The sequence below is a fragment of the Enoplosus armatus genome, chromosome 11, assembly GCF_043641665.1.
Source record: "Enoplosus armatus isolate fEnoArm2 chromosome 11, fEnoArm2.hap1, whole genome shotgun sequence".
Classification (NCBI taxonomy): Eukaryota; Metazoa; Chordata; class Actinopteri; order Centrarchiformes; family Enoplosidae; genus Enoplosus; species Enoplosus armatus.
The window spans coordinates 15,837,925-15,859,568 of NC_092190.1; the positions used below are offsets into that span (position 1 = coordinate 15,837,925).

The 21,644-nt window shown below is 40.3% G+C and overlaps 1 protein-coding gene across 1 annotated transcript in view; it reads left to right on the top strand.

Annotated features, from left to right (window-relative positions):
* The window catches only part of LOC139292665 (receptor tyrosine-protein kinase erbB-4-like), a 155,827-nt gene that overhangs the window by 33,333 nt on the left and 100,850 nt on the right, over positions 1-21,644 (top strand). The window contains exon 4 of the mRNA XM_070915027.1: positions 20,981-21,112. Coding sequence (XP_070771128.1) covers positions 20,981-21,112 — 132 coding nt within the window. The remainder of the gene's footprint in view (positions 1-20,980; positions 21,113-21,644) is intronic.

The window sequence follows — 21,644 nt, forward strand, 5'->3', positions numbered from 1 at the left end:
CAAGGTTGAGTACCCTCTGTTTTCAAAACAATGCTGACTAGCTACAGGTTTATTGTTATACATTCATCTAACAGTAAGCTGGAAAGGATATCACTGGTATCATTATCTCACAAAGAGCATTATAGGTGATTTAGGAAATGCTTTCAGAAAATCTTTCACAGAAATACAATTGCAATGAAACACTGGTTGGAGGGTACACTGCACAGTTGAATTAATAAATTGGCCAATGTGCTGGTAGTTTTTTACTGGCTTCTATCCCCTTCACGCAAGATGGGAATAAGCAGACAGTCTACCTCTTCTTCTTCTCCGAAGTTCCCGACTGGTGCTATTTCCACAATTAAACATCTCACACGAAGGGATACGATGCTGACTTGCGATGTTATAAAAAGACTTTATCTCTTCTGTTAGTTCCACCCATCCCTCCTGCTCACATAAAAATTATTGTCTAATTTACAACCCACTCCGCAATCGACCCAAGTCTGTTTCCTCAGAAGTCAGAGAAGACAGTGAATGTGATTGCTGATAAATAGCGTACTAAGTAGGAAAACAATGTGTGGGTGGCTCAGCATCTTTATGAACAATGGATCCTTGTGCTGCTAGGTTTCCTTCAGGCACCATGACCCTGAGGTCAGTAAGAAATGATGCTCTTGACTTGCAAAAAAGTCAAGAGTTTTTTCAATACAGGGCTAAGTGGGGCATGCCAAGGTCAGGGCCGGCTCATGATGTGTGCAACACAAGATCAGAGGTGTTATTTACTCATTCTGAAGCTAAATCCAACCTCACAAATCATCTGAGTGAGTGAAAATGGAGAGAGAATAAATTTGGGTTTCGGCTGAATAACATTAAGTAGAAATGTTATCAGTAAGTCCTGGTCAGTTGTGTTTAGTCCCATGGCACAAGTACTGTTTATATTTGAGGAAAGAATAGAAAATATATATATATTATATTTTCTATTATTTTTGCCCTCCAGTGCAATCATAGCATAAATTATTTTCCTTGTTATCTTTTACACATAGAGAAGCATGAGATTTGAATGATTTATTAGGTAGCACCACAGTGCCATACATGTCCTCATTGATGAGGAATGTCAGTAAAAAGTGCTTTGAAATTACCTTTGCTGCTTATTTCTCTATGGGGATGAGCTCCCAGTGCAATCAGACTGAACTGGTGGCACACAGTACAGTATCCACCCAATGATGTTTTGCACACACAAATGCATGCAATATGTTCATCAAGTGTCAAGGAGACACTGAAAGACAATGTCATCAGTTTGCACTAGAATGAAAAAATTCTGTCTGTATTAAGAGATTTCAAGGCTAGAATTTATTTAGATTTGTAAGGAAGAAGCGTGGCACTGAGCTTGTGTCTCTGCTGCTTCCAAGCCGTCTTTCTAAATAATTCAGTTGTCTCTCATTGTTCTCTTCAACTGTTCCTTCCCTGTGATCCCCAGAGTCGAAGGAAACAACACATCTATCCGCGAGTGTATGTGCACCAACAGTGTGTGCTTGTGTGTTGTGTTCCATCTTGTATTCTTTCTTGCATGTTGCACCATAGTTAGGGAATTGCATTTGTCCAGCACCACCACCAGCTTTTTTGCCAAGCCGGTCCTCTTCATTGTGGTGCCAAGTTGAAGCCAGTGCTGAGGGAGCTGGGGCTGGACTGAGAAGCTGCTGTTTGATGTGCCATCCGTGGCCTCGAGCCATGAAGTGGAGGGGAAGTTATGCACAACAGCCATGGCCTGAATCTGCTCTACTTCATAACTCTGACTGTTTAAGATTCACCCTAGTATTTTCCTTCTTGCAAACAAGTAGAATGCAATAGAATCTGCTCACTTTCTTGTTAATGAAGAACATGTTATGATGAGATGTTTGTCTTGTTATAGGAAGATATTCTCTTGTTAGGAGGTTTTGTTGTTATTACAACATACCAACTAGAGGTCTCCAGTGCTCCCTTTGGTTCCTTGTAACCAAGACTCGACCTGGTACCCAAATCAGGTCTAAACTTAATGCAGTCTAATTGTGTCCAGGTAGTGTCTTTTGCTACTTCTTGGGGTCAGTGTGTCAATATGTCTAATAAGTGAGTGGATCCAAGCTGTCCCGCTATCAGCTGTGGTCATGTGTTGCTTCATCATGATTGCCAAAAGAAAATGTGTCTTTTGTGGCAAGATAGAGTGTGAACTGTGAAGTGACATGTGTAGCTACTCTTTTTGGCTGTGGCTGCTCATTAATTGGTGATGCATCATGCTGCTACCAGTGTTGGAGTTCTCCCTCTTTTCTGGTCTGCTCGAGTCGACCACAGTTTGGATCAGGTGTGATTATCCTTGAGTCTATTTCCTGCCAGCTCTGACTGTCCTCAGGTCCCTTTCCATTGGGTATCTTTATTTGAAAAAGTATATAATGCTGTCAAGTTTGGGTAGAGGAGGCTGTTTAGGATCAGGTCCAACATTTTGGACCCATGAAGACCTTGAACACCAACTTATCTCTTTATAACAAGAAACTTGTCTTGGAGGGTTTATCATATCACTGCTTTTTGCACAGATGGTCCTGACAGTTAAACAAGCTCTTGCTGGCAGGGGAAGAAACAAGTCACTTGTGTCCCAGTTTGTTCTGTTCCAGTTGTCATCATTCTACAGTGTACCGCTGAGGAAGGATATAAGCCTGAACCATCAGGATAGATCCCCTCCTGTACATCAAGCAGCACAGATCAAAACTCTTTCCTTTCTTCAAGTGCTTTAGTGAGTCCAAGGCTAGCCGTCTCATTCATTACAAGGCTTTTGATGTTGCTGTCATTTGGTCCACCATACCTCTGCCAGAAGCTCCCGGGAGAAGTGTAAAATGATCGATATAGTCCATAAGCAACATATATAAGAGGATAAAACTTCTTAACTACATAAGGGGCTAATCGAGAGAAGGCACAGTAAAAGACCCCTTCAGTGCTGAAACCCACCCGCATTTCCACTTGGGTCGAAATTGCCTTAGGATGAAATCAATTTGTCGCTAGTATATTGTAGCATTGCACTTATTGATTTTTCTGGTGCACTCTCTGCGAGCTGTGAATGGACTCTCTGGATTTGAGGGGACTGGAGGATGGGGTGGAGGAGGTCTCTGGCTGAGCAGGGATAGGACTCCCTCCGATGCACCTTTCAATCAAGCTTAGCTAAGTTATCCTCATGAATATGAAATATAAGGCACAGTCAAGCCGGGGAAAGTTGAAGCATGGTGTGTGTGCACAGGGGTGTATAGAAGTGAATAAGAAATGTAAAAGACACTTTGTGCTTAACTGTGGAAAGTTTAGTTGTGTTTTTTGTTTGATATTTGTGGGGACAAAAATCTGTCTGACATTGTGAGGACTCACCTCCCATCTGAAGACAAAAAGCTGGTCCCTAAAAGGTTATCCATTTTAGGCTTTTTGTGTGTACAAGTGAATCTCCTGATTGCTGCAAAGAGAAGCTTTAAGTAAGTCTTTCTACCTTTTCTCCCTATAGCCAAGCAAGAAAAAGGTTAAACAGAGCCGCCTCCTGACATTTTCAAAGTTCCTAATCTGTATTTTGATGCACGCTGACCCACAGTGTCTTCCTTCCTGCTTAGGCAAACATTTCCAGCACTTCCGTCTGGATTCACATGAACCCTGGGCAGCCTCTGTGCTTTCACATGGTAATTACAGCCTGCTTCCCTGGCAAAATAATAACAGCCTCAATAAGGAGCACAACACAGATGAGCTTTCTGATTTAATGCATTTTGCTGCTACCCTCCCTCCCTTTCCCTCATTTCATCCAGTATCATTTTTATTCAGATTTGTTTAGTGTTGTTGATTCATTTTTCTAACCACCCTACGCCTGCACCACGTCTGTCCAAAATGAAGCATCCAATCTGAGGCCCCATCTGCTGAATGATCCTCTCTCGTCTCATGCATGTACACAAGCCTGTGTTTTACGCCAAGGCGTTATCCACTCCTTCATGGCCCATCTGCTCTCTCTTTATCTATCCCATTTTCTGTCTTTCTTCCATCTTTTTATTCCTCTTTCTTTGGCTCTGTGTCTCTCATCATATTTCAGTTGGCTGTCCTGATTTGTCACATTGATGCCTTTCACACAAACCCATGCAATGTAATGTTTGTACCATTTTGTTCTGTATGCAACACCCTTTTGAGCACTTAAGGCCTACTGTGTTCTCCAAAGCCTAGCGTAATTGGTTGATGGGGAAATCTCAGTGAACGTACACTCATCTGCTGAACGTGTCCTGTTCAGCATCTTGTGACGGTGATGCACATGGGAGGCAGGGAAAGGATGGGATGGGATGGGATGGGACAAGGTGAAAGGGACGATTTGAGTCAGTATTTTTCCCCCAGACAAGGGACTGCTGAGAGGGGGGCATAAAATTGCTGCCTTTTTCTGATCCCTGAGACTTCCATTCACAGTGTAACTACTAGGAGAAGAAAGAGCAATTCTGCCACAGGAGGCAGGCAAGATTGGTTCAGTGCACGTCACCAGAATTCAGTGGAGCCTCTTGCCTGGCAGCCCACAGACCTCAGGTCTCCTTCAATTGTGTGTCTAATTGATTACTTCCCATGCAATTACTCCCGTGTCACACTCAATATTTCACCGCTCCAGGAAGGGGGCAAGAGGGACTTTCTTTCTGAAGGACGACATTCATATTGTCACATTTGTGAGCCCCTAATGTGGATCGTGAGGAGGCACATGTTAAATTGAAGTCCGGAACGGGCCATCAGTGGTGGTTGGTGTTAATTGATTGCTCTGTAATACCACTGTGTGACAGAGATAGTGAGACTACTAGGGCCAATTCCTTGAGTTGTTTTGTTAATTTATGTGCTATAACTGAACAAAGCTAACACAGCAGGATGCTGTTCATTTACATGCTTTTGGTTAAATTCTTGGTATTTCTATACCTTTGGTTACCTCTGCCCATGATGGCCCTGATTTTCAGATCGCAAATCAAGAATCATATCCTCCACAATTTCTCACTTATAATAATACAATCATTCCTTCCATGTTTTACTTCCTTTTTAGATTCAACCATTCGGCACATCCTAATCTTATTCAACCATACAATGTAACCTGGAAAATTCAATGGATTATTTTTGCTCCAGGGCAATTTGCATATGTCACTCACAGCGTGGCCTTAAGGGTGCAGTGTTGCTTTTTATGCTTTTGTTATTCATTATCTTCAATAATGTGATGTTTGAGATTGCATACGCAGAACATAACTGGGCTTTATGAAATATTAATGGACAACAACAGCACAACAATTTGCTATTTTAAAATACATCTGTGATTTTGTCTCTGTGTGTTGCATATAATAAATTACTGACTGAAGATTTTGCTCAAAATTCCCTTGTCAAAACACGCCACCTTTTCCCATATACCTGTTACAACACTTGAGAAGGTTTAAACAACCATTAAAGCAACCATTATTATACCATCTTATGTCTCTGTTTTATACTCAGATAAGCCCCTGAATCTTTCCCTTGCCCTGATGCAAGGCACAGGAGACTGTAAGAACAGTTTGGACAAAAGGTAAAAGGCCTTTAGAAACTATAAATAAAAGAGGAAGGAGGAAAAACAGAGAATAACTATTTTGGCAGCATTTGGAAAAGTGGAAGGCAGATTGGCAATCATTCCCTAGTTTGATAATTATTATTCTCATCACTGAACAACATCATCACAAGCATAAAATCATCCCTCAGCTTCCATCACCCCCTATCTCTAAGATTACAATTTACTCCTTACTATAGATAGAAAAAGCAGATTAATGACTGCAATTTAGTCTTGCATGTACATATTTGGTTGCAACCTTGTTGATGAGAGTGTTTGAAGTGGTTAGTCAGGTGTGTTTTTTAAATGTAGATATAAAAGAACTGGTAGTACTTCTTTCTATTCCTGGGACCATGCCTCACTTTGTTTTTTATGCATGCAAGTATGTAAATACATCAGTACACATGAGTATTGTGTTTATGTTTTCAATAAATCATTTTCTATTGCCTAAGCCCATGATTGTATTTGGGACCTGGTAAATCTAACTGTAACTATCCTAACTGATTAGAAATATTGTCCAGCCCAAGCCTCCACATCTGCCTCACCTTTTGTCAGCTAGAAAAATATCCAGACTTGCCTAAACATGACTACATACCCTTTATTACCAATTTGCCTTCCAAACTGAACCTCTACGGCCTGCTGGAAGTGAGAGTCGACTTTCACCTCATTAAAAGTTAAAGTAGACGTGGAAGGAATCTTAATACCAATTAATAATCAAAACACAGTCCTCTTCTCTTTTTCTCCAACATTTCCACCCCCCCCGGCTATGGCTTAGATCAGGCTAAGATTTGCCATGATGTAGATGTAAAACTGGCTCAGAATCCAATAGGATCCTAATGTTCACTTCGTTGAAGTCTGATCTGAATTCTACCCTGTTGTTTCAGCATGGAACAAGACAAAGTGAGTGTGAATATGTTAAATATCTGTGATTAATTTGCTCTATAAGTTATGTAAATTACCATGTGTTTTTCAGCCATGTGAACTGTGCAAACACTGCTACTATAAAGTGTTAAATAAGTATGTAGTATGTAACTCTATTGGATGTGTTCAGGTGCAATTATTAAGCATATATCCCAGCTCTCTAAGCCAGTGTAAATTTTGGCACCTGATTTTGATTTAGTTTTAGTTTTTATCAAATTTTAGTTAATTGATTCATGTTAGGTTTAGTAAGGCAAGGCAAGGCAAGGCAGCATTATTAGCACAGTTTCAAACAGGCAATTCAAAGTGCTTTACATAGGCAAAGAAAAGCATTGGACTGAAATTTAAAAACTAAGCAATAAAACTACAATAAAATCAATTAAGATGGAATAAAATTAGATCAGTTCAGTTATAGTGCAGTATCAAAACAAACAAAGGTACAGTAGAAAAAAGGTTTTTAGTTTAGATTGGAAAGTGTCTAGGATTGGGATGCATTTGAGTTCATCGGGAAGTTGCTTCCACCAGTGTGCAGCACAGTAGCTGAAAGCAGCTACACCCTACTTTGTTGTGACTCGAGGTTTTTCTAGCTGACTTCCTAAATCTAAGGGCCGATAATAAAATCAGTGAAAATGTTATTACAATATCAGTCACAACATTTTATTACATTATTGGGTTTTATTACATTTTCAATCAGGTTAACTGCAAATGCATTACATTTTCAGGCATTATTACATTTTCAGGAAATTATTACATTTTTTGGTGCTACAGGCCCTACTGGATTTGTATTATTCATGGAATCAGAAATTTGATTATTGAGTGATTTATAAACTAGCATCAGCACTTTAAAATCCATTTTATAAGTAATTGGACGCCAGTGTAAAGATTTAATAAAAGGAGTAATGTGCTCAGTTCTCTTGGTTCTCGTTAGAACTCTGGAAGCAGCATTCTGAATGAGCTGAAGTTGTCTGACGGTCTTTTTTGGAAGACCAGACAAGATACCTCTGAGTGTATTAAAACACCAAGATTACTAACCTGGATTTTTGTCTATATAGCTGTGGAATTAAGATGAGCAATACCTTTCATTCAATTGAAGTAAATATAGCTGCATCCAGCTATTTATTTGCTCTAAGCATTGATAGAGTGAATCTAAGGAAACATAGTTACTTGGTGAAAGAGCTAAGTAAATCAGAGTGTCGTCTGCATAGCTGTGATAAGCAACGCTATTGTCATATATGATTTGATCTAGAGAGAGCATACAGATTGAATTTTAGTGTCCCACAAATCGAACCCTGAGGGATTCCACATGTCATAGTGATCCGCTCAGATTTATGATCACCAATAGCAATAACATAGCCTCTGCCTCCGAGATATGATCTGAACCAACTGAGGACTGTGTTAGATAATCCCACCCTCTTTACCAGTCTGTCAGAAATATTTATGGTCCCCAGTGTCAAAGGCTGCACTAAGATCAAGCAGCATCAAAACTAATGCTTTACCTGAATCAGTTTTCAGACGAATATCATTTAACACCTTTATCAGTGCAGTTTCGGTGCCATGATGTGGTCTGAAGCCAGACTGAAATCTGTCCAATTCTTCATATAAAGGGAATATTGGTCTGTAATTATTCAATATTGAAGGATCCAGGTTGCCTTCATAGGGCTTAACAACTGTCAGTGATTTTGGAAAACTGCTTGATAGGAATGTACCATTTCCAATTTTCAGCACATCCATTTCCAAGCAACTGAAAACATTTTTGAAAAAGCTGGTTAGCAAGGTGTCAACAACAGCTGGTGGATGAATTAAGATGCTTCACTACATCCTCCAGAGTTTTATTGATTTATTATTTATTGATAGCATTGAATACTGACAATCTAGCCAACTGTTTCTGTGGGGTTGCAGCAGTGGTCTGGTTCCATTGTTTGATCAATTTATTATCAATGTATTTATTATATTTAATTTAGAATTGTAAATATGAAGCTTCTCTAGATGTTGAGTAATCTGAGTATTACTCTATCTCCATTTGAGATTTCCTTTCCAGCATTCTCTTTTCTGATTTGTTACAGCTAGGGTATTTCTCCACGTTACTTTCGACTTGCCAGAGATAGTTTTTACCTTTCATCATCTTTGATCAATAATGTTTTACAGTCGAAGTGATCAAAGAGTGAATCAACAAGAGCAAGTCTGATGTTAAGACTATTGTCATGGACATAGTTTCCATAAAAAGACAAGTAGCATGCTTGTTTATATACCTTTTTTTTGACGAAAACTTATCTGATTTGGGTACCAGGAGAAACCGACATATCAAAGAAAACCGAAATGGTCAGAATGTCCCTGACCGCAGTGCTGAAGAAATATCAGCACCCTTGCTAATAACCAGATTCCGTGAGTGTCCTTGATTGTGTGTGGACCCTTTCAGATGCCGCAACACATCAAAAGTTTCAAATAGACTACATAATTCCTTGGCAGTCTTTTCTTTGGGATTGTCAATGTGAATGTTAAATCACCAGTTATGACAACAAGACAGTCTAAATCTGTTGAGATAACAGAAAGCATCTCATTGAAGTTGTCAACAAAAGACATTGTAGTCTAGTTTAATTTTTGTCATGCATTTTTAATTTTTATGTCTTTTAAGCATTTTCAGGCTACAGCTGTCCCCATATTTGTTGTGTACAGTTGCCATAGTTAAAGGTGTCATTCGTATCTATCACTGCTTTAAGCCTCATTGTTGCTGTCCTTACCGAGAGTTAGGTCTGAAATATTTCCCTCATAGGTAAAATAACCAACTTTCACTGTTGGTATGTGGCAGGAAGCAAACAGTGGTATCTGGTGTTTAATAGAGCTTGAACACCACAAATAGCCTTCTCTAAACTATTTCTAATAATCTAGATAAACTTTGGTCAAAATAAATATGTAATTTGTATCAAATTTGCACAGTATCAATAATTAATGTGATTGTGTGAACACTGCTTTGTCACACTGCCGTGGACACACACTTACATACATACTTGAGATTTACTGAGTTAGAATGTTCTTGTTTGTCCAGTATTTACTGCACCTACTCCTTTCTAAAACGTCAAAAATCTGCTATAGATATGATTGCAGGTTCAAAAACAAACATACACAACATTGTCATGTTCAGTTTCTGTCACTGGCTGTCTGTCATTGCAGCTTCACCATGTCAGCGCATGGCTGTACAGCCTTGACATACTGTTCTTACTTTGATTCTGAAGGCCAGACTCTGTTTCAGACAGGTCTTTGATGTCAGAGGCACTCAGTGCTAATCTCAGAGGAGGAGCAAAATGAGTGGGAAAGCAAATGATATAGGAGCTGACTGGCAGCTCGGTGGGTCTTAAAAGCCACTGAGGAAAATGTCACTTTCTATCAACTTAGTTATGGGGCCTAAATGGACACCTGTGGACTTTGAGTGATAAAAGATTTTCAACGTTGAAGACGCAAGGTGTAACATTAATATTTTGTTCTGAAATCATGGTGACAGCAGTGTGTCTTCTTAGGTGGTTAGTGTGTTTGTACACTTTGTTCTTGTTTGCTTTTGTGTTGGTGTTGTCGATGTAATCATTTTTTACCATCCATGTTCTCTATGACATGTTGTAGAATGTGTTGCTTTACAAAAACTATAGGCTTTAAATCTGGGATAGTGGTTCATCTGTAGGTCTTTCTGCATATTTTACATGCTGACAAGATATACTGTACATTTTTAAACAGTTGGATAAAATGCCTGATATTTCCAGCCATAACAGCCAATTTAAATTATCACTGAGGATTGCTTTCCATAAGTTTAAAAGAAGCCGTGCTCCCAAAACCAATTTAATAACCTTGCCTCAGTGCCGACACACACATAAACACACACATTACCCTCCAACCCTATGACTCCTCCCCTTTATCCCCTGGTAGCTTAATAATTAATATGCTTATTTTTTGCCTCTGAGGCCGAAGCCTCGGGTAAGTGGAGCAGCTATTGATGGGAGCAGTGGTGGGTAATAGGACGTGAAAAGGACTTTTCTGTCCATCTCAGGTCTCCACAGAGTTTCCACCACATGTACCATGTGGCCCCCCTTTGATAATATCGTATTCATTTTTCTTTTATTATAGTCTGTTATTGTAATTAAATTCAACATTCAACATTATCCTTTGATATTATTTAGACTGAAGAGACTAAGAGAGCCAGAGGTTAGTTCATGCAAGAAGATACAAATGAGTGGCAGTCAGTGTAGGGAACCTCCATGATGGTGAAGCAATCAAGCAATCAAGCAATCAAGCAGTGAAAGTGGCAATTCCCATGTCACAGCATACAATACGGCATTAATACAGCATAAAATCACTCTTATGCCCCATGTACTGTAGTTGTACTGCACAATATTTATTCTATTACTTTTAAAAGAAGATCAAGCTTGTCCCAGTCTCGACTACACTGACAATGATCTTGCAGATTTTCACTGCAGGAGATTTGAAAACATGACCTTCTACCTAAACCTTTCCCCCAACATGCCTGCAAAATGAGAGTGCGTATACTGCAATTGTGCTGGGATGTTTACACCTGTTCCGAAAGGCCACACTTGGAGGTGGAATGAAAAGCCGACCATATTACAGACGGGTATTTGTTAAGTGCGGGGCACATTTTTAGTATCTCCTGGAAGGCATTCGTAGTCACAAAAATGGTGTTGCTTTAGTGGCTAATAACAAGTTAGAACTGCCCCCCTTGTGTGACATCATTGCATTGGTAGAGGTGCGTGTCTCTAAATGCTTTGTCGTTTCAGTCTTGCGGATGGACTTTCCCACCTCGGCTGATGCACACCACAAACAAGTGTTGTGTGAACAAAGTGAGAGCCATGGCCCATAGTGTGTTACTGAATGTCTCTCAGTAGGCCTGAAAAAACAAGGCCTCAATGACGTGTTGTTGCCTTTGCAAATCATGCACTGACTTAAGCCAGCTTCCTCTGTGTTAAAACCAACATACTTGGTATGCTTGTGGTAAGATATGCTCTCCTCTCAGTCCTTCCATCTTTCCTTCTCTTTCTCCCTGCCTCTCTCAGTCCCTGTTTTGTTTTGCCCATTCCAGGGAGCATGGCTCATTTTAATTCAGCTGGCAGGCTGATCACACATCAGCCTTGATAAGCTAAGTGGCCCTCAGCAGCAGCAATTGAAGGTCCTTTTACTCTTTTTTAATCACTCACTTGTTTGGCCCCTTGTTTATCTTTTTCCGTCTCACTTTTTTGTCTCTTTCCTCATTTGTTTCTTGGTTTTGTTTTTCTTTCTTGCTCATAAATTTGTCTTATCTCAAGGTATTGTAATATGATTTTCTCCTCCTCCTCCGCCCTATCCATAAAGCTTAGATTACCAGGGTTTTATCACAGTTTAAGTTGAAAATAAGCAAGGATGTACCCCCCCCCCCCATTACCATTCTGTCATGATTTTATTTTTTCCTCTTCTCATCTTTAAGCAGATGCTTTGCCTTGCTCGGGTATAATTCCATAATCCCTAAATCTCAGCCATTTTTCATAAAGACTCATAGGAAGAAATTGCATGAGGGATGGGCCAAATTTAATCAGCAGGCTGTGAATGCAATTATCTTGGCGGAGGAGAGGCGTATGTTTGGGGGATGGGGGCTATGGCCGACGCCCCCATGCCATCTACTATACCTCAGCAAATATCTCAACAACATTTCTCCTTCAGAGTGACACAAAGGATAAAAAGGACACATGTCATTTCTAAGATTAGAACAATGTTTCAATTTCAAAGAACAGCAGCACAAAATGCTTATCTATTGACAGCTTCAGTCTAATCAATTTTAATCAACTTCAATTGTTATTTTATTATGTACTTATTTTGAGGTTGAAATGAACCACTGGTAGAGTACAAAAGAGTTAGTGGCATTTTGCAGCACACAACAGACAAGAAACAGTGCTCATTTGTTGTATCAGGAGATACAGGAAGTGACTTTTGATGTAAATTATCAGGTAATTTGAGATGTTGTTATGCTGCAATTTACTTGTTTGACCACTACCTATTTTAGACATCGATAATTTGCTGTACTCCATGTCCAATGTCTAGTTTCTTTACCTGAGATCATTTTTATACCCATGCTCAGCTACTGCTGTGCATCCAGTCCGTTTTTTCTTTGTCTGTCCCCTCAAAGACAGCCATTTCTCTTATGACCTCCTTTTGCATTTGTTGCTACTGTTTTATCCACAGCCCTTACCCCTCTCAAGACGATTTATGTCTTCTCCACTGCCATATCTTTTTTTATTCTCAATGTCACTTATTTTAAACTGCCTTTATCGGAGGTTTCTCAGCTTGTTTTCCACACTCAACTTCCAGGCAGGAAAAAATAGAGACAAACAGTTTTAAATTCAGTGGTTTTTGTATTGAGATGGAAGAGGTTGTTCATTACCTCAAAGATCGCATAGTGTACACGTGACGCTACACGTGATGTTGCCGTGGCCACTCAGCCATGAATGTCACCATGTTAAAATTAAATGTACATTTAATGTGTGAGGTCCCTCCACACACACATTTAGACAGGCATATGTACAACACACACTTTAGGCAGACACATACTTTACACACCGAACATATGTACTCATGAAGAAAACACTCATCTATGGCTGTGTTTTTCTCTCTATTCAATCTTTAATATCTTCCTTTTTCTTCCATTCCAGTTTTATTTCAATCTCCCAGCATGGTGCCATCCAGTTGTTTTGGTCTTACGAAGCTTCTCTCTCCTTAAACCTTTGCCATTTCATCTCTTTCTTCTACCAATCCAACAATGCAAGACACACGCACACTGCCCACGCTGCTGCTCTTGACCGCAGTGTGTTCAGAGACAGTCAAATCCCAGTGCTGCCGCCTCTCTGGTGAACCTCTCGTGAAGCGCTTTTATGTAGTCGAATTAATGCAGTTGTTCTTTTCAGGTCAATAGTTAAACACATAAAAGTGCAATTACATTTGAATGGGTACCACCATTTCACTTGGGGGCTGCGTTAACAGTATTAAAATTGCATGCCATTCCTGTAGGAGGTGCTCCATCTGTTGACCTTATAGGAGATAAGACGTTTGTGATGCATGCTGCGATACATTTCACACTATAGAACTTAAGATATATAGAATATTAAGGAATTCATGGGTTAATATGACACTGAATCAGACTTATTACTATGTTCCTATGTATGGAAAGATAGAGCAGATAGGAGATCATACAATCAAGCCTGCTACAGTATGAAAATGTGCATTAGTCTCTCTGTGTTGCTCAGAAAGACAAATGGTCTGATTTGGTGACATAGCCCACATAAGCCCTGAAGTTTAGTTCTGAGTCAAAGATGAAACCGAGGTTTCTTGCCTGTTGGCTAAGGGTATGTCCTAGAGAATTTCTGATCTGTTTACTTTTCACATGGAGTACTACTCACCCTGTGAAAACTGTCGTATGATGTCCTCTGTAGCTCTGGAGGGAAGTTTGGAAAAATAACCCTGATGATGTCATATGGTTTGTGCTTGTAACATCACATTTCTAACCGAAAGCTTCCATTACAAACTGGATGTGTGGGGTTTGAAAGATGTGGGCAGTTAGGAGGCAGGCGACGTCTTGTGAAAGACACTATTGACTTACACTGTGGGCAATGAAGGATCCAGTTTCTGGAGCTTGATCCGTACTAGGGACTAAAAGTCATTATATTCTGGCCTCCACTGCTTCAATTTTGACCATTCATTTTCAAAATCTGTCTATTGTGAGGCCCTTTAAATTTATGGAAATGCAATACAAAAACAGAGTAGTGTGCCTAGGACTGACCCTTGTGGAACCTCATAACTTATTTGTTTTTGAGAGATGAGACAAAGAGCTCTCTGTCATAAAGATAAGCGAAAGCAACATATTAAATATATACATTATAAACATATATCAAAAGCCAATATGTTCCCTCAGACTGTTTGAAATACTGGTGAATATATGCTCCAAATGTGTATGTATGCATGTGAATGAAAGAGTAAGTTTTTCCACTATCTTTAACAGGTCAAATCTGACCATAAGCATAGAAAAATTAGGAAAATCTTAGTTAGTTAGCAAAGTTTTGCCATACATGGAATCGAAATGCATGCAAACACACACACACTCTCTCTCTTTGCTTTCAAATGTACGTGTATAGAATGACACGCGCACACACACACATACACACTAATTATTTTCCATGTCTATACACGCACAAATGTACAAGACAAATTCATGCACTCATGCTAACTCATTTCCGTTTTTCTTGTGTCTCACCTAAATGCAAGTGCAGATGTACACACAGATGCAAACACTCATATATGCAGATACACTTTACATCTGGGGTCTGCAGGCATTTCTTTGGCAACAGTGGGGACTGGAGGGCAAGGCTGGAACTGTGCAGCAGCAGCAGATGATGGATGGGAAGGGAGATCACCTATTTGTAGAGCAAAGGCAGAAATTTGCTGTCCTGACATCTCCTGTCAGCAACCAAGCAACTCAGAGCACAGTGCTGCGCTGTGTGGCAACATGAGCAGCTTCTAAAAACTTGGAAAATGTTGTCTCTTATTGTTGGTTGTTTATCAATGTTACTATTAGTTAGAGTTGGTGAGAGCATGTCTTTCTTTTTTCAATGCGAGTGTTGATGGTGCCTGTCAAGGCTGTGGCCTCCGGAGTGAGTTTGTTTGATCAAGTGGTTTCATTCACTCATTCATCCATCATCTATTCAACCTTTACAATCATATTTTAGACAGTCTTTACATTTTCTTTCTTTCTTTTTTTCTTTCTCATTATTTTTTCTGTTGCCATCATCTTTTATGACAGATGAACAGATACACTGATGGATGATGGCTGATAAAATAGATGTCATTCATTCTCCCATCATCTAACATCCATCACTCCAAGTCATTTATTCATCATCTATCCAAACAGCATGTTCATGTTTTAATTTGATCCAATCATTCACTCACTCATTCCTTCATTTATTCCACTATTGTTATACAGGAAGTGGTCCAGTTCATACAGCAGCCTGGAATGGATTTTTTTTATAGTGCACTCTCTTTCTGTGTAGCTTTTTTTTTTAGCTTCCCCACAGAACTACTTAGTGATTATCTCTTTTTCTTCCTCTAATGCTGGGTCTGTATTTGGGAAACGAGCCGTTATGGACCAACAACATTGTGATTGTTAACAAGCTTATTTGGAATTTAGACAAACAGCACAGTACCCGTAAAGTAGACATACAGTTGCTCCATGATGTTTTACAGCAAAGCCAGGCTTCCTAGTTGTACAGTCTCTCTTTCACAGTACATAGTTTTCTATAGTTTGCCACTGAAACAGTCACTGATAGTGTCTTGGAAGTGTCTTCCTCAAGCGATTCATAATAGCAGTTGCAGAGGGACAGCAGAGTAGTCCTGACATTCCCCACCCACATTTTCCCAGCTCTTGTAGGGATTCAAATTAGTGACCTTCTGGTTACACGATAAAGCAAACTGGTAATTTAATTGATGCTCAAGGCACGTATAGTAATGAGGGCCTAATTACTGCTAACCCTGAGCCATGTGTGTAAGCATGTGTGTGAATGTTTTTTTAAGCATGCTTCTTTTTGTGTGTGGACTGTACATGTGCTCTTATTTTGGCATTGGTGTCTTTTGAGTGCAGCCTAGCAACAACTTCAGCCTTCCAATGCTGCTGCGATGTACTGCAGGATCTGTGCCCCAGCATTTAGCCTCTTTGACCCAGAATGCATCCTCATCTTCCCGCAGAGTTTCTCCCCTCTGTTCCACTGAGCTGATAGCAGCGCTGAGCCGAAACCAAGTTGAAGCTCCCAGAGTCAATAAGACAGTACAGTGGAGACCCAGGGTAAAATCCCTCGTCCCACTGCTAGAGGAGAGGAGCAACTCCTCTGTCTTTCTGATTGAATACCTGTCTATCTTCTGTAATTGCCTGACTGTTTGAGTGTCTTTCGGAGTCTCTTGTTGCCTTTCTATCTTTCTAACTACTGTTCAGTTGCTGTTATTTATCAAGCTGATATGTTTTTCTTCACATTTATGTGTATATACTGTACCTGCCTTCGGCAGACAGTCTGAAGAGCAACTGAAGTTAGGATATCGAGTGAATGTGTTTGTGTATAGGGAATTATGGCTTAAAGGATGTCAAAATATGCAATGCCAATTAATAAGCCTCAAATAGGCAACAAAACTGTATAACGTTTACACATTAATCTGTAAAAAAGATTAAGTAGTAGTGATTGCACTCACTTCAGGCTATCAGAAATAATCAATATTTATATTAAATGATAGAAATTCACTTTAAATTAACTTAAATTCACTCTCGGGGCACCACCCTTAAAGAAGGGAAAATGTTGCCAATGAATTGATTCAGCCTCATAAGATATAATACACTATCAATTTGTAACTTTGATTAATAATTAAATGCATAACTACAACCAAATGATCATATCAATAATTAGTAAAGGTTGAAGGGTTTTGAAGTTCTGAATAGTAGAGGTTGGCAGCATTCACTCTTCTACAACATTAGATACACCAGCAGGTATATTTAAAAGAAAAATGAAAAACACACAATATGTAATCTAACTAAATGCACTTGATCAAAAGAGGGTGTGTGCAAGTGTGCGTGTGTCAGATGTGCACCTGAAAGATTGTGTGTGTATGTGAAGTGGGAGCTTTGAGTTTCTTCTCCGTGTGTGTGGCTATGTTTAAGGCCAATTTGAAGTGTGTGTGAGATTCATGTAGGATAATAGTACCTGGTTAAAAAAGAGGAAAGTTAGTTTGCGTGAGAGACGTAGTATAGTGACAGATGTAACAAGTTCTAAGAGTATGTGTGTGCAGCATAACTACATCAGCTGGCCACCCAATAACCTAAAGGACATCACAACAATAAACCTCAGCCGTGTACTGTTACGCTATGCTTGCTGTATATGCCCTGTTAGTTACTAGTTTGTGGGATTCCTTGCAGTGCTGCTTTTGCTGTGCTGCTACTTTGGCCAGTGATTCCATCGGTTGTGGATGAGCCAGGCTTAGAAAAGTTGCGGTTCCGATGTTGAATGCGGCCTTTGCTGTGCAGTATTTTGATTTCAGTGGTACAGATTGGAGGAAACCGGTTGCTCTGTCCTTTCTTCTCCTTACAGAGTTAGCAGCTTGGCGCTAACTGGCTTCATTGGTCCTGTTGCTTGTAAAGTTAGCTGGCAGACTTTGTGTTAAGCTGCTGGCGCTAGCTAAGCTTGTTTGCTGGAATCTTAGGCAGGCTCTTGCATCACTGCCATAAGAAAAAGAGTTCAGTGTGGCTGCTCCGAGCATACTACACAGAGTCGGTTCAGAGAGCCATCAGGTGAGCCGGTAAGAGCATAAAGAGAAGGGAGAACAAAGGGAAGCTGGTTTTGTTAACTTAGTCGGGGGGTAGTCCAAGGATATCAATTCAGCTGTGAAGCTCCACTGGCACCTACACTTGTATGTATTGATGGTAGTAGTTCAGCGCATGGATCTTCAGTACACACAAAAATAAACACTATTGGGGACATTCGATAAAGCAGCCCTCCAACACTGGAGCAAGTTAACCATTTATTATAGTGCTTCTGTTGTCCTACATATTTCTTCATTAAACAACCCACACAACTTGTATTAATTCACTCTCACAAACTCATTAATATGGCTTTTTTTCTGATCATTGGTTTGCTATTTGCCTCCCAGTCTTAATCAAACTCATCCCCACACTGCAATAAAGAAAAAAAAATCTCAACAAGCACTTACCATCAAAATAATTGCCTGCATACATTTGTTCTGCCTCCCTGAATTTCATATTGTTTTCCTCCAACGGTCGTGCGGCCTGATACTCAAGATTGCTTTGCCTTTTGAAGCCATACACTCAGAGATGCTTGGAGTTGCTCTCAGGACGAAGCAGGAGGGAAGGGGGTAGTATGGAAACACAGGCTGTAGCTGTGTGAACAAACTAATTAAGACATTTTCTCTAGCCACTAAACAATCAAGAACAAGATTTAACCATTGATGTCCCCCTGGCCACCAACTGCACGCTCAGCAAATGTGCAAGCCAAGCATTTACTTGTAATGAAAGAAAAGCCTGCATGAGTTTTGCATGTTATTGTAGGTATTATGTAATATCTGTTTGTTAATTATTCACATCTTGGTGACAGAGGCCATGGGAAATACTGTAACTGTCCGGGGCAAAGCACCAGCGTCAGCAAAGAGCCAATTAAACTGTTATCCAGCGTCTTGAACTTTGTCATGTCACACTGCAAATGAGTGTGTTGTGTGTGCAGTACATATCCAAATTCACTGTGTGCGAGAAGCATTAGAGGATGGTGGAGCCTACTGGATGGCATTGAGGGTCACTTGTTGTGACAGTATCGAATAGAGAGTGTTTTATTTTTCAGTCTGTTTATACAATGTGCTTGAGAGTGTGAATGCTGCTCACGTCCAGCTGGGATTAGTGCAAACACCTTGTCTCACTTGTTTACCACACACAAGAATCCTGGCAACCCTTTTTGGCAAAGTTGTTACTTATTAAGTTCAACTCTTTGTTGTAAGTTTACATTTCCAGGTTAGATCCATGAAAAACTGTGGTTGTAGCAGTGTGGCCTGCTGATGAGTATGGCTCAAGTTTACCAACGTGATGACACATTTCCTTGACTGATTAATGATGGACAGCATTGCTATCTCTGCCTAAAGGTCTTCCGTCACTTGGAAATATTCAAAGATGGAATACACTGCATATCCGTAAATGTACTTCCTCTTCTTTTTCAAGTCACTATACTTGTTTGCCAAGTCTAATGTGCTAATGTCTATCAAGAAGTCTTGTGCAGAAGACCAAGCCTTGCCTCTGGTTTGAATGTGCAAGCTACACAATGATCAAATTGAAGGACTTTGCAATGATTTTCAAAGTATTGTTTACATTTTCCCTCAGGATGTCAAGTGTTGAAGCTAACTCAGAGTCAGCTACTTTAGCATTTATACGCCTTATGCAGTATACATATAAATTATGCCTTAGTATTAGTATACATATTTCTGATTCTGATTCATTCAACATTATAGAAAAATTCCATGCATTTATAAGGACTTTCAAAGTCTATTGGAAACCTATGTGAACTGTGGCTAAATGTTATTTGGATATGTTTATATCTGAATTTGATATATTTTAGCTCCAATTACAATCCGACCAGCCAGTCTGAAGGTAAATGCCCAGATGATGTACCACTATCTTGCTTAACTAGGGTTGGGATGTCCTGCTGGTGTTTTTGTCATAATAACTGCTTCGCTTTGTCTGTTGGTTTGTCCATTGCCCTATTTTGCCAGCAGAATCCCATTGTGCAAACAATTTGAATTTGGGACGCGGCCTCCTCCTAGCCGAACGATATCCCGCCTGTGGTGAGAGGCAGGATTAATTTCTCTCCCTAACTCCCACCGCACATGCAGAAAGATAGAGAAGAAGAGCTGAGGCTGGGGGATGGGGGCTGTAGGTAATACCACCACCACCTATTATCCAAGGAGTATCACTTAATCGGCCTTTGTGGGATGATATTGTATTTGGCTGTTTCTGTGTGGTGCTGGCGGGACGCCTCGTGTATGATTATGTGTCGCATCGGTTTCAGCCCTGTGTCAGTAATCTGTTTGTAGGGAGATAGAGAACATGCAGGCTCTGTAAATAATGTAAATCTGCTACTGGGCTTCACTCCGTCTTTCTTTCCTGCCATCAGTCTCTCTGTGGCTTTCTCCCATCTTTATTTGTCTCTCTTTCTTTCGCTTTCCCACTCTTTCTCTCTCACATAAAAGTCAGGATTAGGTATTCTCTAAACTCCTACACAACAATAATCAGAACCACCCTCCGTATCCAATCATTCGACAGACTGTGTGTGTGTAGCGAATGGAATCAATGTGCGGACAATCATTCGTTCCACAAGGCAATGCATATTATGATGGTGAGATACATAACTTTTTTTCCCCCACCACCTTGATGAAATATGGAATTACAACCTTGTTAGGACTGCTGTCCCTTACTGGGGCTTACATCCCAGATGGATTTCATGTTGTGATGGTAGTGAAGCATAATTGATTGTGTCTGCTCACAGCATGGGAAGAGAAGGATGAGAAAAACAACAAAATGGGAAAAGATCAGAGGTTGTAATAACAGCAATATGACACAGCTTTGTCCTGGCTGCCTCACAACAACAGCCATCATCAGATCGTGTGTCTGTCTCAAGATCAGCAGCTCACCCAACACCCCAAACCTGCTCCTGCCCTCAGATGGTGCCTATCCAATCTAGTCCTTAAGGATGTTAATGATATTGACTTGAACATGCAGTGTCTGGCCATGACAGCTGTTAATTATAAAATGACAGGGGGGAAATAGCTGGCTATTACAAAACACATCAGAAGCTTGGTAGCAGGATTGCTGAATTAGGTGCTTCCTCCAGGCAGAAACGTTAAGTACCCAAAAGCCCTGTGTGTACCTGTATTGACCGTGTGCTCTCTCTCTGTTCTCTGCAGAGATCTTGAGTGGTGGTGTGTACGTTGACCAGAACAAGTTCCTGTGTCATGCAGACACAATCCATTGGCAGGACATTGTCAAAAACCCACGGATCCATCCTTTGGTGGTGCCCACCAACAGCAGTGTCACATGTAAGTAGCCCAACAAGCACAAGTGTAGAAGACAAGAAGATTTGATTTGACATCAACCTTTTTTTTTAACAGGAAAATCTTGCTGAGAGCATTGGTGTTGCTTCACACATTTACACTCATTCACACCTGGAAGCTGCTCAGTAAAATCACAGTCTAACCTGCCGGACACTGAACAGCAACACTGAAGCAGTTGGAGCTTAAAAGAGTACTCCTCCAATGTAGCATTGTATTTTTATAACAATGTCAGACTCACAATAGACAGTTTGAAGAAAAAAATAGAATTTCATGCATTCTCCTTCCTTGTCAAAACCTGGCCCCTACATTACCCACAATGCAACTCGGCCACCGACAGTTCAGTTGGAGTTTCGAGTGTGTTATGCCACTTAAGGCTAATGTAGCTTGAGCTGCTGGCCTCAAGCAGAGATATGAAGGGGGGTACAGAGGTCTGGTAAACTCTTTCTAACTCACCTCTTGATCTTTTCTATTTTCAACTTGTAGTCTTCTGCCCCAGCCGGTGCTGCCTCAAGTGACA